At 38.2% G+C, this 16,621-nt stretch overlaps 3 protein-coding genes across 15 annotated transcripts in view; 2 read left to right on the forward strand and 1 right to left on the reverse strand.

The window, feature by feature from the left end:
* Positions 1-1,582: 1,582 nt before the first annotated feature.
* Positions 1,583-15,706, reverse strand: ORMDL1 (ORMDL sphingolipid biosynthesis regulator 1). 5 transcript variants are annotated; one of them, XM_025404159.1, is made up of 5 exons: positions 15,228-15,481; positions 14,367-14,755; positions 13,771-13,951; positions 6,860-7,011; positions 1,583-3,167 (listed from the first exon to the last, which is right to left on the reverse strand). In XM_025404159.1, exons 3-5 carry the CDS (start codon positions 13,942-13,944, stop codon positions 3,032-3,034), a joined length of 462 nt encoding a protein of 153 aa, XP_025259944.1. In that variant the 5' UTR covers positions 13,945-13,951; positions 14,367-14,755; positions 15,228-15,481; the 3' UTR covers positions 1,583-3,031. The 5 variants fall into 5 exon arrangements, with proteins under 5 accessions (XP_025259944.1, XP_025259941.1, XP_025259945.1 ...); XM_025404156.1 differs by lacking the exons at positions 14,367-14,755; positions 15,228-15,481 and adding an exon at positions 15,603-15,706; XM_025404160.1 differs by lacking the exons at positions 14,367-14,755; positions 15,228-15,481 and adding an exon at positions 15,557-15,608.
* On the forward strand, positions 14,896-16,619 carry LOC112635975. The gene has a single exon (XM_025404161.1). The coding sequence runs from the start codon at positions 15,497-15,499 to the stop codon at positions 15,911-15,913; it is 417 nt and encodes a 138-aa protein (XP_025259946.1). The 5' UTR covers positions 14,896-15,496; the 3' UTR covers positions 15,914-16,619.
* Positions 15,422-16,621, forward strand: part of PMS1 (PMS1 homolog 1, mismatch repair system component) — a 91,469-nt gene continuing 90,269 nt past the window's right edge. For 8 of the 9 annotated variants that reach the window (XM_025404143.1, XM_025404142.1, XM_025404149.1 and 5 more), the window contains exon 1: positions 15,422-15,909. The gene's annotated coding sequence lies outside the window, so the exon portion shown is untranslated. The remainder of the gene's footprint in view (positions 15,910-16,621) is intronic. The other variant, XM_025404144.1, reaches the window with a different exon arrangement.

Here is a 16,621-nt window from a genome sequence, read left to right on the forward strand (position 1 = left end):
AAAAAAGCATCCAGAACAGGGGAAGTGGTACTCTTTCACAGCATATCTGATCACCTCTTGTATTTAACTCTTGTGCCATATAATAAGGAATAAACTGGAACTTAGAGCAGAATTACCAGGATAGTGGGAGAAATCTGAAACCATATCATATCGAAAATGATGAAGGCTCTAGTAATATTTATTCCATGCTGCTGACACAAATTTAAAAGTTATCTTTAAATAGTTGAAGAGTTATGTAAAGATTAGATTTTTGACTCAATATACAACAAATTGTAAATTCCATTACAAAACTAGAATATACTGTCTTATAAGTCCTCTTTTATTAATATTATTATTAAAACAGAACTAAACAGAAGGGTGGTAATTAATGAAGATTCAAGCTAAGGTAGGGGGCCCAGCAAGCAGATCACTTGAGGTCAGGAGTTTGAGACCAGCCTGACCAACATAGTGAAATCCCATCTCTACTAAAAATACAAAATTAGCTGGACGTGGTGGCACACACCCATTATCCCAGCTACTCAGGAGGCTGAGGCAGGAGAATTGCTTGAACACGGGAGGCAGAGGTTGCAGTGAGCTGGGATCACATCACTGTGCTCCAGCCTGGGAGATCAAAAAAACCCGGCTCCAGCCATCTCAAAAAAAAAAAAAAAAGTTAAGGCAGGGGGTTGAATTACATGGTGTCCAAGGGCTTCTCTAATTTAGCCTCATATAGCTCTATAAGCTAATTCACATAGGTGTTAGTCAAGGAGATATTATTATGCCCCTTAGGATCTTTATAATTCAATAGACAGTAGTACCATAAACCTAGAACAAGGATGGGGGCAGGTCAAAGGGACACAGCAGTCAACTTGTAAGCGCTCCTAATGGTCAAAGCTGGAGGACAATTTGAGCAACAAATCATAATGGATTATATAACCCAAAGAATGAAATATCCATGAGCCCAGAGTATAAGTGATTTAATAAATAAGTAAATGAGGGAGAATAGACAAATCTTCCTTATAAAAGATTCCAATAAATAATTATAGAAGCAATAAGATAAACAGAAAATCATCACTAGAACTCCACAGTAATAATTGCTGCAAGAAAGATCCACCAATGAATGCTAAAATTAGTGGCATTTCTGAGCTCATGACTCCTTAGAAACTGCCATTATGTCTCCTGACTTGAACTGAGGAGCATTTATGGCATGGCAATTTATTTTGTTCCAAGTAATAGTCATTATAGATTTTGTTTGAAACTGCAATGTAGCCATCAAAGGGAAGGGAGTTGGTTTGTCTTGTTTACACACTATCCTCAGTACCTAACATAATTCCTGTAACAGAGTGGGCCCTTCAAATATCTACCGAGTAAATATTTTTAAAGCATTGACAGGAGAAAGCAGTGAAGAAAGCATGTGTAAGAGGGAGACTTCTGTCTCTGAAGTATGTTAAAAAAAATGTAAGCCTTTTGAGATGAACTTTAAAATAAAGAAAAATGAATGTTTTTTGTTACTTTAATTTTACAAATTCAGTTGCTTAAAAATAAACTTGAAAAATGTCACTTTAATTTTGATGACTAAATTTGGAGAGCTTTTGAAATAATCTTACACCAAGGAAAAATTTTATTAAATTATGGATCACCAGTTATTTAAAAATACATGGGAAAAGACAGACATACAAAGGTAGTATCATACAACTGATTTCTAAACTCAATACTTTTGAAATACAAAACAATGATCATTACCCCCCAAAGTCAGTTTACTGACACGAATTGATGTTTAAGTTGGTCTATAACTCTTTTCATTCAATTATGTTTATAAATGTTACTGAATTTTTAAATTTTGTCCCATATCTGAACTTGGTTTTTTTTTGACATGTTTACTTCTCAAAGTAGTATATAGTTATTTCTTGCAATTAATGTCAGCAACTATAGGAAGCTTTCCTAAGTCACAAGAATTCAATATGGTTGCTGTTCTGGAGACAGTTACCATTTTGGGCTATATATACTCAAACCCACGTATTCAAAGGCAAAATATTCATGGGCAAAATATGGGGGTTGAGAGCAGGAGAACTAAGAAAAGAAAATGTTACCTTTTACTGCAGACCTGCCAAAAAAGACTCCATTACTTACTTTGGTACTATTGCTAGAGACGTCATTTCTGCCACAGGTTGGCTATATGGTTGTTCCTTTTATATTTCCTTTTTCAAATGATGACAAACTTTGCCAATTAAATTGTTCAACCAAATAAGCAGACACCTTTAAATTACCATTACTTTTTAGTTGCTTGAAAGAAATAAATTATTTTCTTAATTGGTTTAGCAGCCTTGTGTCTGGAAAAGCAGTAAAACCCGCTTTGTTCCAAAATTAGAACACTGACTCAGAGGCTGCTTGTCAGATACTTGGCTATTTTCTATCACCAATCAGTCACAAAGGTGAACCTCCATGAACTCTGTAATGTAATAAATGTAAAAATGGCCTCACTGACCAATACACAATATTGAGCCAGCAAAACCAAAAAAGTACCCTCATAAGTGAGAAATGGCTTGTATAAAACAAAAGGATATACATCCTCTTACATAAAACAAGAGAAATATGTATAGTAATAAAAATAATCTTTAATAAACTTGTATAGAGATGATTCCAGTTTACATGTAAGTCTGCTTTAACTAACCATGGCTGAATGATTGGAAATGTTCTTTTCTTAACACAATGCCCATTCATTATAAGTTAAGCTGGTCCTAGTTTTTTACAAATCTCTTATTTCCTTGAATTTATCTACTACACCCTCACTGTGATGCCCTTGAACTTATAAGCTGGGCCTGCCCAGCCTGCTTATTAAGCCCCTCTTCAGAAATATACCAGATGTATTAAACAGAGGCATCATTTAATGGAAATCTGCACTTCAAAACAGCACTTGAAGGACCAGCCATTGGCCCTCCAATGTAAATACTTCTTAATTTCACATTATCACAGAAACAGTGCAGTTTATAATCACTCCTTTCTTGTAAGAAATTCAGCAGCTGTAAAAAATTTTGTTCAGTTTCAAAAGATTTCAATACTTATTAATTCCAAAGATCCGAACACCATGTAGCTGTGGCATTTTGGGAATTAGCACACTCAGGAGAGAAGCCGTGTTTAGGATGAAGTGAGTTGGATCATACTTCGTATAGAAACTTGCCAGAAAATATCTGTAGAGATAAAAGTTAAGAATATATATAACATCCAAAAATAAAATTACTTAGAACTTAAACAATTTTAAAGGTAGAAAAAAAAAGGCCATTAAAACATAAATACCTAAAAATAAAACTATTTCTGAGCACTAAAATAAGAGGAACCATTTTAGTTTGGCCCCAAGTTTTATCTCATTAGGAACTAAAAAATTTGTTTAATGGAGGTCCATATTTTCCATTTCTGTAATTGTATTAAATACATTTAATAGAACACATTGCATCCTTTAAAGCAAGGCTTTCAAACTAGGGTTCATATGCCCTCTGTAATTACAGGTGTGGTTCTGTATTTTCATGTATGTTTCTGAGAGAGATCTGGATTCAAAGCATTCATCTTATTCTCAAAAATTTTTATGACTCACAGGTTAAAAACCTGTACTGCAAAGCTCCGAAAAATGGGGTTTTAGTTCATTAGTACAATTCCTATCTTTGAAGGAAATAAATATTTAGTTGCCCTTTTGATGTTCTCATTTTCATACTGTAGTTGATTGAGCAGCTCTGTAACCAGTTTAACTGGTAACTTGAAAGACACTGTTGTACCTTTCCAGCTGCTTTTTAATAATCAAATGCATGTATGTTTTTGGATATCCAACTGAGAATTTGTTTTAACAAGCCCCAAGCCTAAAGCACGTTTAAAACCATAAATCACCAAGTCCAGAATGTTTAGTTTTACCTACGGGTATATCAAGGTGCAGACACATCATCTGATTACTAACGGAATAATACAGATAAGATATAAAGAATAAAACATCATGTCTTATTTGTTCATAACTAAGAAGTTAGTTTCTATTTAGGTGTTTATTTTTGCAGTACACAGGGGAAGTATTCTAATAGTCTTTACTGACATTAGTTTCTCATAAGGGAAAATAAATATCTTGTGTAATATGGTTAGAAGAGAGAAGCTACTTCCAAGTATGACAAAAAATCACAGTCAGAGAATTTTATACATTTTTAGAACCATCTACATTGAGAAATCCTACAATCTTCCACCTATTTTGCAAACTAGTCAGAAAATTCTTTCTCGAGTGTAAACCATATTCAATTCTGAAATTCTTTCTTCCCGCTTTCATATATTTGAAGACTAAATTTATACTTCCTTTACTGAACAAAATAGGACATCACTTGCATTTAGCAAACTCATTTCATTTCCCACCATCATTACAGGTTTAATCTATAATCTGGGATAGGTTAGAAATAATAAATCTTATAATGGGTTCTTTTGACTATAACCTAGCATATGTCCCCTTTTTGTCTTTTAAACGAATTTTGTGTGTAGATTATATGAAAATTACTTGCCTCTTTCAAAAACTTAGACAACCCTCTGATGGTATGCAAAACCCAGGTGGGAATCAGTGTGACAACATTTATTTGCCAACAGCTATATTGGAAAGAGACCTGTATTACAAGATAGTAGTTTAGGGTGTAAACCTGAGCTCTTAACTCCAACTAGGTGCAAGATCTTCAACAAGGTAATGCATATGAGTCTGTTTCTTTACCTAAACATCTGGAATATGGTGGCTCATGCCTGTAATCCCAGCACTTTGGGAGGCCGAGGCAGGCGGATCACCTGAGGTGAGGAGTTCAAGATCAGCCTGGTCAACACGGTGAAACCCCATCTCTACTAAAAATACAAAAAGTAGCTGGGCATGGTGGCACACACCTGTAGTCCCAGCTACTGGGGAGGCTGAGGCAAGAGAATCGCTTGAACCTGGGAGGCGGAGGTTGCAGTAAGCCGAGGTCACGCCACTGCACTCTGGCCTGGGCAACAGAGCGAGACTCTGTCTCAAAAAAAAAAAAAAAATCTGGAATAACATTCCATGTCACACCTACCTGACAAATAGTTAAGTAAGAAAATGTTTTTTTTTTTTTTTTTTTAAGTCAGAAAATGTGAAAGCACTTTGAAAAGTCTTAATGCTATATAGATGGCTTTAATGCTATTTCTTCAGTTAAGTAAGCAATTTAATCAGAATATTTGAAATCATACCTGTTGGTCAAAAATATATTTTGAGAAATATGGACACTGTACACAGGTACATCTCAGTTGACCTTTTGTGTGATAGCTGTGATTAAAACTTCAGAATATGTCAGGCGTTTTACATGTATTATGATGCAATCTTCACTGTTTTACAGATGAGAAAACTGAGCCTTTGAAGAAAATGGCCAAAAGTCACAGAGCTTCAAAGGGGTTGAGCCAAAATCCAAATTCAGGGCCATCTGAATAACCAATATTTTTGTTATTACATGCATGCATGCATTCATTCACTTATTTATTTAATAAATCGGGTCTTACTCTGTTGCCCAAACTGGAGTACAGCATGTGACTGGAGCTCACTGCAGCCTCCAACTCCTAGGCTCAAACCATCTCCTGCCTCAGCTTCCCACGTAGCTTACATTTATTTTTATTAGACCTCACTGACACTTTTCTTTGAGGTTAATTTTATATGGGACTAAACCAGTTCAAAATTTCCTCAAAGGGCTATAAATTAAGGAAAAAGGACCCCATTATTTTATGATCAGTTTATTCCTTTCACTTGAAAGATGTCTTCCCTTACTTAAATATCTAAAGCCTATTCTCTCTTAAGTTCTAGCATAAGGATTTCCAACATCCACCTCCAGGAAGTCTTTTGTGCTACGCCAGGCTGTGCTGACACTATCATGGACATTATTATGTTTAAGATAGATGGTACAGGGTATTAAGATATATGAGCAATACCTCTATTATGTGTAGGCCACTGTACTTACTGTGGGATTCAAAGCAATCCATGCACTTATAAATTCTTTGGAGAGACAAAATAAAACATATATACATTTTTTTATTTGTCAATTATACCTCAATAAAGCTGGGGAAAAAAGGAAGCGGCATTTCAGGTAGGAGATATGATTTGAACAAAGACAGAAATAGGACTACACATGAAATATTCAAGAAATGCTGCTTAGAAGGCCAGGTAGGAGTTGGGTGGGGATAAAATATTTACATCAAGGGAAAATGGGGTAAGAACTATTTTCTGGAAGGTGCAGAACATCAGATAAGAGAAAGAAATTAGATACCAGATACAGGTTACATGCTATCCAGGTAGATATTATCTCATTTATTTCTTACAGCATTAGTATTGAATTAGGTATCACTAGCTAGAATTTTATGTATGAGCAAACCAAGCTGGCTGAATGATATATATAGGACTCCACCCAGGTCTGTCCTGTAATGAAAGCCTGACCTCTTTTTTTCGAAACCATACTCTTTCCCAAGGAGTCTGAATATCTTAATAGGTTAGGTGGCCAGTGAAATTCTTCTGATTGTCTAAATCATTGCTTAGGGAGATTAATCTGACAGTGCAACATAGAATATGATTATGTATTTTGTGTCCTTATATGAAACCTAAGAATGGGAGCTGGAATACATTTGACCTGTATATCCTACATGTCTAGGTGCACTGATTAGCATGTAATATTGTCTTCGTATGTACTGACTGAAGTGAAAACTAATTTATTATCAACTTGTTAAAAATTCTGTCTATAATTTATATTCTATCCGAGGTGCCACTTATTGATAGAAGTTTTCAACAAAATGCTGTTTCTAATTCCAATTCAATCTGATGAAAGGATATTTTCCTCTTATCCAATCTTCCTCATACCTAAACATTTCTGCCACTTACAAAATTATTGGAGAAATTGTGAAAAACTTCCGTGAAGATGTAAACTGTACTCCATAGTCCAGTTGTTCCCAATGAGTTAGGAGCCTTGCTTTACCCTGGTCAGGAGTTTCGAAAGGTGTTCCTTTCACTGCATGCAAAAATACATACATCCCCTGGAAAACAAGCAAGGGGGTAGAAATGAACAATATTAAATACAAAATTAGTCTTTGTCAGTAGCATTAACAAGGTTCCAAGCTGTTTGTGAGAGAGTGTGGGATTTAGCTGAGTTCATTTTGCGCTTTCAGATAATAGTGAAAGGCTGTGGCCAGTTTCATTATAATAAAATAGAACTTTCTAGGGTATATAAATTATTATTAAATGAGAATTTGTAAAAGGCCAATTGAAAGTAACCTGTTTGCATTTCTTTTCATTAAATTGAAAATAAGTATCAGTGTAGCTTCATATCTTTACATTCAGATTTTCCTACACTTTTCCTATTAGGAAATAGGATTACTTTTTCCCCAATGTACAGGAGGTTTTTCTTCAGGGTATATTAGTAAATTTGATGATACTTAAAAAATGATGAAGACATACAAACTGGTAGAAAACAATAAAATGATTAAAATCTATCGGGAAAAATAGTTTTGAGATATTTAATATGATGACTGCCTTTGCCTTAATAGTTCTCTTCCAAAGCAACAAAAATAGTTTGATATAATAGGTATAATGTTCCACTCAATTCCCTTTTTAAATCGCCATTGTGCCTCAATAGTGTTTCTTCTGAAGTCAGTTTTTAAAACTCAAAGCAAATAACATTACTAAAAGCCATTCTGTCAGATCTGTCAGATCATATGAAACATATAACATTTTTATTAATCGTTAGGATAGAATAAAACCAATATACAGTAGATCTGGTTTCCTTGAGATTATGATACCCATTTAGACTGATAGGTAGTGTTTCATTCAGGATCACTGCTTGAGACACTGTAAAAGGATAATGCCTAAATATTATCATGACACAAAATTTTTCCTTCTAGACGCCACAATGTGATGTCATTTTTCCTACCTCAGCTTTTAATGATTATGTAGAAAAATTACGGATTTGAAATTTTATATGATACCAAGTTAACCAAGCCCTTCCTTTCAAGGCTTAGTCTACTTCCTAGTTTTTCCATTAGGCAATTCAGAAGTCGTTTAGCTGCAATAACACGTAAGCTATGGAGGAAAGGACTCATGTTCAATTGGATTTAACCCACCAAATATTTAATAAGTGGCTTATATGTACAAGACACAGGACATACACGCACATATGAAATTGAATGAGATGTACCCAAGCCTTGGAGAAATTTAATCCTCTAAGAGATGGTAAGGAAAAAAAGATATGCATAAACAGCTAGAAAGTAGGGCAGAAATTGCTATCAAAGGTACAATCAGAATACTCAGCAAATGGCAGGGGAGGGAAAGGTTCGTTGTTGCTGTGGCAAAAGTCTTGATGCTACCTCATTAATTACCTCATTCTTAAAGGTTCAGCTCAAATAACAATTCCTTAGGAAAACCTACCTCATTAGTAATAATTAATCTCCTGTTTATGTAGTTGTATACAATTTTATTGAAAATACGATTACAGTACGGTATATCGTGTTAGAGTTGTTTGAATGATGTTTGTTTTCCCATTAGCCTGAATACACTAGGAATAAGCACGGGACACTGCAAGACATTAGACACTGGACACTTCCAACATTAGAAATATTGGAAGATGACATTATGCCAAGGAGTATTTACTCTGTAAGCACTACAAAACCATTTTTATATGGGCTTTAAAGTGAATTATAAAACAGAAAGTATGTTTTCAAATTCTCAGGGGGTATAGGACCCCCAAAAAGTTAAGAACATCTGTTCCAGACCACATACATATTAGAATCTAAAAGAATAATCATCCTCTCATTTCCTTCAAACTATATAGACTTAACTAGTGTTTAGAATATCGAAACAGTTTATTTTATACATCTTTTCAGTGAAAAATAATAAAATCTTTATCTGGCCATATATCTTCTGCCCCAGTATTATTTTTTAAATTATTTTTATATAAAAATGTTTGTGATCATTATTCCTACATTAAAAGAATTAGGGAACAAAAGTATGTAGCTCATGGCTAGTCCTTACTAATACCTACTGAATCAAAATGAATCATTCATTTTTAAAGCTGGGCCAAGAATCTTGTGAAGCATACCCTCTAAGGATGAGGTAGCACTTAATAAAACAACCACTGTAGGTTTCTTTCAGAAAGGCAAATACACTATTTTTCTAACTGGGTGTAACAATTAGGTCCATTTTCTCATTTTTAAAGGCATTCAATATATATATTTCAGATTTTTAATTGGTTTATTGTGGCTATCTTCAAAGGAAACTTAAATTTGGAGTCATGTAATTGCAACTCCTATGGCTAATTAAGTTTTTAGTGTGGTGAACTAATAACAAATAAATCAGAGGTTTGCTTTCTATACAGTGTTAATTACCAATCATTTGTCCATGGTCAACCAATTTGAAACAAGGTTAGGGGGTGGTAGTGGTGCAGGGATGGCTTCTAAAATATACTTAATACATGTGCCATTGGAGAATGGAAAAGACTAACTTGGCCAGGTGTGGTGGCTCATGTTCAGTACTTTGGGAGGCCAAGGCGGGCAGATCACCTGGGAGTTCGAGACCAGCCTGACCAACATAGTGAAACAACGTCTCTATTAAAAATACAAAAATTAGCCAGGCGTGGTGGTGCACACCTGTAATCCTAGCTACTCAGGAGGCTGAGGCAGGAGAATTGCTTGAACCCAGGAGGCGGAGGTTGCAGTGAGCTGAGATCACGCCACTGCTCCCCAGCCTGGGTGACAGTGAGACTCCGTCTCAAAAAAAAAAAAAAAGACTAACTTATTCAGCAAACATTTAAATAAGTCTTTAGAGATACAAAAATTAAAACATAAAGAGATAAACTGCTAATTATAAAACAATGACAACCACATGATAAAAGAATGCAGCATGGGAGTTGTGTAGATTCTGGAGGGACAGTTTTGCTGTAGGAGAGCAGGAAGGAGGGAGGGGTATTAAAATACTAGAGAGGGCTGGGCATGGTAGCTCACACCTGTAATCCCAGCATTTTGGAAGGCTAAGACAGGTGGATCACCTGAGGTCAGGAGTTCAAGTCCAGCCCAGCCAACATGGTGAAACCCCACCTCTACTAAAAATACAAAAATTAGCTGGGTGTAGTGGTGCATGCCTGTAGTCCCATCGATTCGGGAGGCTGAGGCAGAATTGCTTGAACCTGGGAGGTGCAGGTTGCAGTGAGCCAAGATTGTGCCACTGCACTCCAGCCTGGATGACACAGAGATACTCCATCTCAAAAAAATAAAAGTAGGCCCTGAGTGCCATGGCTCACTCATGCTTTGGGAGGCTAAGACAGGAGGATCACTTGAGGCCAGAAGTTTGAGACAAGATGGGTAACATAGCAAGATCCCCATCTCAATCAGTCAATCAGATGAGCATGGTGGCACACACCTATAGTCCTAGCTGAGGGAGGCTGAGGCAGGAGGATCACTTAAGACCAGGAGTTCGAGGCTGCAGTGAACTATGATCATGCCACTGCACTCCAGCCTGGGTAACAGAATGAGGCCCTGTCTCTGTAAAAAAAACAAAATGGCTGGGCATGGTGGCTCATGCCTGTAATCCCAGCACTTTTGGAGGCTGGTGCAGAAGGATTGTGTGAGGCCAGGAGTTCAAGACCAGCCTGGGCAACATAGTGAGACCCTATCACTATTAAAATAAAAACAAATTAGCCAGATATGGCGGCATGTGTAGTCCTCAAATTTCTTGGGAAGCTAAGGTGGGAGGAGCTATGATCACGCCAGTCTCTTAAAAACAAAAGAGTACTTGGTCCAGGTGAAAAGAAAATATAGTAGAATAGCTTAAGCCAAAGCAATAAAATGAGAGCAGATGATTTTATTGCTAGTGTACAGCCTGTATTTAGAGATGGTTGAGATAAGGTGAAGTCTCCTTGTTTCTGCACTGTTATCAACTGGTCTTATATGTCACACAAGAAACTTGGATTTTACCATGACTGCAATGGATAATCACTGAATGACTTAAGAGTATGACTTGAGCAAGCACGCATTTTTAAAACATCACTCTGCCAAGTTGGAATGCAGAAGGGTAGAGAAGCATCAAGAAGACCATTTGATTTATCCGAGTAATTTACTTGTGGAAAAAATGAGGGTATGGGGATCAAGTTGAGAGTAAAGCAGTAGAAGGCAGTGCTCTGAGCAAACTGGATATGGAATATAAAGGAAAAGAAGTTATCCTAAGACTTAGGTGACTTTGTATTGTTGTTTGCATTGGATGGTTCTGATTATACCTATTCTCTTGTAGTAGTTATTACCAGAGCTCCATTTTACTCTCTAAACAGTCTGTTTGGACTATACGTTACAGGTTGAGTATTTCTTATCCAAAATGCTCGGGAGCAGAAGTGTTTCAGATTTCGGATTGTTTTGGATTTTGGAGTATCGGCATATACATAATAAGATATCTTGGGGACAGGGCCCAAGTCTAAACATGAAATTCATTTATGTTTCATATACATCATATACACACAGCCTAAAGATAATTTTGTATGGTATCTTTAATAATTTTGTGCATGAAATAAAGTTTTGGCTGCATTTTAATTGCAACCTGTCAGGTCAGGTATGGAATTTTCTGCTTGTGGCACCATGTTGGTGCTAAAAAATTTTCGAATTTTAGAACATTTTCTATTTTGGGTTTCCTATTAGGGATGCTCAACCTGTGTATTAATTGCTTTACCATTAACATTTAGCTGTCCGGCTTGGCCTTTAGAAAAGATTAGTGGTGAAGTCAGAGGAGCAGATTGTGGGTGGTAAGGGACTAATCAGGAATAAGATAAGTTCCATTTATACTTGTTTGGTTTACGGTGCAAGGTAATCTGGTGATATAAATAAATAGGAGCATCCTTATTCTACAGGTAGAAACTGAAAATATGGGTAGATGAAGTAACCTAGGTAGAATACATAGCATAAGAAGAGATGAAGAAAAGAACCTTGGGAATAGAAATATTTAAGAGAGGAAAAGAGAAAGAAGACTCCATAAGAAGAAAGAGAAGGTCAGAAATACATGCCGGTGAAAGTGATCCTATGGAAGCCAAAGGAAGTTTCAACAAAAGGGAGATGATTAGTGCAAAATATTTCAGAGAAGTCACTATTTAAAAGAAAACATCTTTTGCCCTTACAAAGTCTATCACATAAAATGGACTAAATGGACACGTATTTATCATGTCTACCAGCACATCATTCTTGTCCTCCTCCAGTCAACTTCAAATATACTCCAGAAGATAGAAAATAAATATTATTATTATTGTTATTATTTGAGACAGGGTCTCACTGTCACCCAGGCTGGAGTGCAGTGGCACAATCATGGCTCACTGTGACCTCCGCCTCCCAGGCTCAAGCGATTCTCCCACCTCAGCCTCCCGATTCTCCCATCTCAGCCTCCCGAGTAGATAGGACTACAGATGTGCTGCCACCATGCCCGGCTAAGGTTTTGTATTTTTTGTAGAGACAGGGTTTCAGGTTTCACCATGTTGCCCAGGCTGGTCTAGAAATCCTGACCTCAAGTGATCTGCCTGCCTCAGCCTCCCAAAGCACTGGGATTACAGGCGTGAGCCACCGCTCCTGGACAAAATAAATGTTAATTTTTAAAAATCAATTTCTCCTGTTTTCCTGTCTTAATGCTTTAAGTTAATTTTAAAAAATATCTTTCAACAAATGTACTGCTAAACTGGATTCAATTAAAATTTTCAAGTAACTATTTCCTCCTTTTCACGTTACTTTAATAGGCTATTAAAACTAGAAAAGTCGCTGTCAGGATTTTTTGTTTTTGTAAAAGGCAATTTCCAGGGCTGCATTATATGGTCAGTAGAGTCAGTCAAAACTTTGCTACTCTGTTAGAACTAATACAAGAGAGTGATACTCAACAAGCAGCAGCTAAGGCACCGTAAGATCCTGAATCACATAAGATATGATTAAGTTCAACACTTAAATACTGAAACAGTAAAGAATACTTATACAATTTAGATAGATAAGTTAACAAGGATTGAAACTAAAATGATCTATTTTCTAGATTTTATACAATGAGAAAAAAAAAGTCTTACTTAGAAAAAGGCCCAGTTTTGAAATAAAGTGTGAAAGAAAAAAGAAAATTCTATCCCAGATTAGAATTCTTCAAAATTAAGTCTTATATACTAAAAACCACTAAACTATACACTTTAAATGGGTGGATTTTATTGCATGTGAATTATATCTCAAAAAAAGCTGTTAAAAAAACTAAGTTGTACATATCACAAAACCTTAAGCTTTTTTAAAAACTGTGTTTAAACACACGTCATGAAGTTTACCATCTTAGACGCTTTTTTCCTTTGAGACAAAGTCTCACTTTGTCACCCAGGCTGGAGTGCAGTGACATAATCTTGGCTCACTGCAACCTCTGCCTCCCAGGTTCAAGGGATTCTCCTGCCTCAGCCTCCAGAGTAGCCGGGACTACAGGCATGTGCTGCCCCGCCCAGCTAATTTTTGTGTTTTTAGTAGAGATAAGGTTTCACCATGTTGGCAAGGCTGGTCTTGAACTCCTGACCTTGTGATCCACCCGCCTTGGCCTCCCAAAGTGCTGCGATTTTAAATGTATAATTGAGTGGTATTAAAAACATTCATATTGTTGTGCAATCATCACCATTACCATCGACATCCACAACTCTCTTCATCTTGCAAAACTAAAAACTCTGTACCCATTAAGCAATAACTCTCCATTCCTTCCGCCCCTTAATTTCTGGCAACCACTAAACCTAAAACTTTTAAGTGTTTAGTATAATGTGAAATTCTTACCAGATTATGTATAATATTTGTTAAAGTCCAAGCAACAGGAACACTGAAGAAGGGAATGCTGAGTAAGACAATATGAAGCAAGCCAACTCCCAATGCATATGTTAGCCACATACCCCGGCTGTTCATGACACGGGTATTTGGATTCACTTCACTGTGGGCAACTCCAACATTCATGTTTGCTCTATAGGAAAGTAATAAAATGAATCAACACTGATATAACTGGCAACCTAAACACCCCCAATTCTGACATGACAAGGTACATGTGTTACGATGATTATTTTTTCCTAGTTATCTTGAGGTAGCACACAAACACCATCCAAAATATGCTACTTGTAGAGATGCTGCTGACAGCAGTGAAGAATCGTCAACATCTGACTTTATGGTAAGACAAGACTTATTATCATGGTTCTAATTTAAAAAGTAGTTAAAATGCCTTTCCTAAAGTTTGTTTTCTAGCATGCTGTTTTACTAAATAGGAAAATTCAAACTGAAAGAGATAACCTACATTTTCTTATATCATGAGAGCAACGTGAAAAGCCAAAAGCTAAATTTACCAACATAATAAATTTATATTAAAAAGAAAAAGCAGAACTCACCCAGCCAGTCTGTCAAGTAGCCAGACTCTTATATCTGACTTACTGTATCCATAAAGACTAGTCAGAGTTCAGATCACTTCTTTCTGAATACTGAATGTGGAAGGTACATGCCGTTGACATAATGTGGTGTAAAATCTAAATGGTCAAGGGATAATGTTCGTTTCTCAATTTTGTGATACATCTAGGTGAAAATAAGGAGTCTTCTGAATATTTCTCTAGTCAATTAAAAAACTTCAGTTTTCTTTCTTCTCTTTAAAAAAGTTTTTCCCATCTCCTTTCCATTTAAGATGGACTCCAAAGGAAGAACTGATAATAGTAATCAGTTCTTTTAATGATGGTGTTTACGTGGGTCTAAGAATTCCTTAAAATAAAACTGTCCTGAAGAACACCTATCATCCGAGGGAGGGGGAAAACGAGGCTAGATTACATTTGGAACAGCTGTGATTTAAAAATACACAAACACTTGTATTACGGAGTTAGCATACGGAGAGGAACTTCTCTTTTCCCCATCCAGCAAGTGCTTCCAGAGTATAATGCTCCTTCCCCTCTAGAGACGCACAGAACAGGCATCAAGGGTTAAGGGGACGAAAAGTTAGTTACACTAAGACCGCGAGAGTCTCCAATTTGTATGTGTAAATCCTTCGTCTAAACACACATCATTTATCATACATTATTTTAAACTACTTAGAACATGCCAACACTCAAGATAGTTTTCCCACGTTCCACAGGATGGAGGCCTGAAATTTACATCTCAGCTGGAAGGCAAAGCTGGTGCGGTACTCATCCTACTCCAACCAGAAAACCTTTCCCCAGCAGGTTTGCCGCGCTGCCCCGCGACTGGCAAACAATGACCTTACAGACCGTGAAGAGGCCGTCGGCTCTGCCCTCGCCGGTGCCTCCGGAGACGGCGACCCGCAGCGGCCCCTCAAGGGAGTTCCCCCTGCCTGAGCCCTCTGGGACAGAGAAAACGCAGCAAAGGCCGCCGCTGCTACCACCTCAGCACCTCCCCCAACCCGCCCCTTCCTTCTCGCAGCCGCACGTCACGTCAGGACCCTGGCAAGACAGCGAAGATTTGCGTAGGGGACGAGCCTCTGAGGCCACGGCTCGCACGGCCACGCAGGGCGCCGCAGATGCAGCCGGACCTCACTTTTCCCTCTCAGGACGACCCTAGGCCGCCAGCAGTTCCCTACGGACGAAGGAGACTGTACAGCCTCCGTCGTGTTCTTGCCCACTTACCCGCCGCCCCACTCCCGGCCGCCGGCTCGCAGCAGGACCAGCCGGGCTGCTACGGCCGCGGATACACGCCCTCAGGCCGGGCGCTGCGTAGCTTGCGGAAGCGTTCACAGACAGACAGCGGATTGGCTGCAAGCAGCGCCAATCTTACGTTCCCCCCGGGCGAGGCGGGACTAAGTGCCGCGCTCCTTGTACCCGCTCTGCCGCGCGCATGCTGGGTGCGAGTGCGGGGTCGGGCCTGCGCTCCGGGTGAGACGCTGGCTGCTTGCCGCTGGTGGATGGTAATTGCCTGCCTTGCGCTAGCAGGAAGGTAGTGTGGTATGACTAACGGGTATTTATTATATTCTCGAGGGCTTGAGGGCCCCCATCCCCTTTACTCGTCGTGGTCCGGGCGCGAACGCTGTAGTGCAGCTAAGGGCGCTCCCCGCGGGCGGGAAGCGAAGCCGGGCTTGCAGGCGCGCACACGTGGAGCGCGTTCTCTGAGCTGATCTGGGCTCGGGGTGTTCTGGCTTGGTCTTTGTTGCGGCCCATTCCCAGACCCTTCTGGGTGCAGGACTTAAAATTTGTTTTCCAGGCAGCAAATTTAACCCATGGCAACTGTAACTCATCTTGTGAGGTTGGCGGTTTATAGTATTTATCCTGTGGCATCATACAAGGGGTGCAAGTTAAACTCTTTAAAGTTAATCACGATGTTTGCTCGTGGCCTTCTGGGTTTATCCGTACGCCCAAGACAGGCACCTGTATTACACATACTGAGGAAATGTGGATACCAAAAACTGATCCTGAGGAAAGTCTTGATTAGATTTTTTGGAATCGCCTTTGAAATGTAATTTCCCTCACCTTGGCAGTGCGGAAAGTTTGTGATCTTTATTGCCTAAATAGCTTTCAACATTTTGAAATTGACTTAAGAGAATGTTCGCTATGTATGTCTATGTATCTTGAATTTCTGTTGGCTTTGTGAACTTGTTTTGGATTTAGTCTGATCTTTAAATAAATGATTTCTTTGTGTTCTCTCTAATGAA

The sequence above is a fragment of the Theropithecus gelada genome, chromosome 12 (genome assembly GCF_003255815.1).
Source record: "Theropithecus gelada isolate Dixy chromosome 12, Tgel_1.0, whole genome shotgun sequence".
NCBI lineage: Eukaryota > Metazoa > Chordata > Mammalia > Primates > Cercopithecidae > Theropithecus > Theropithecus gelada.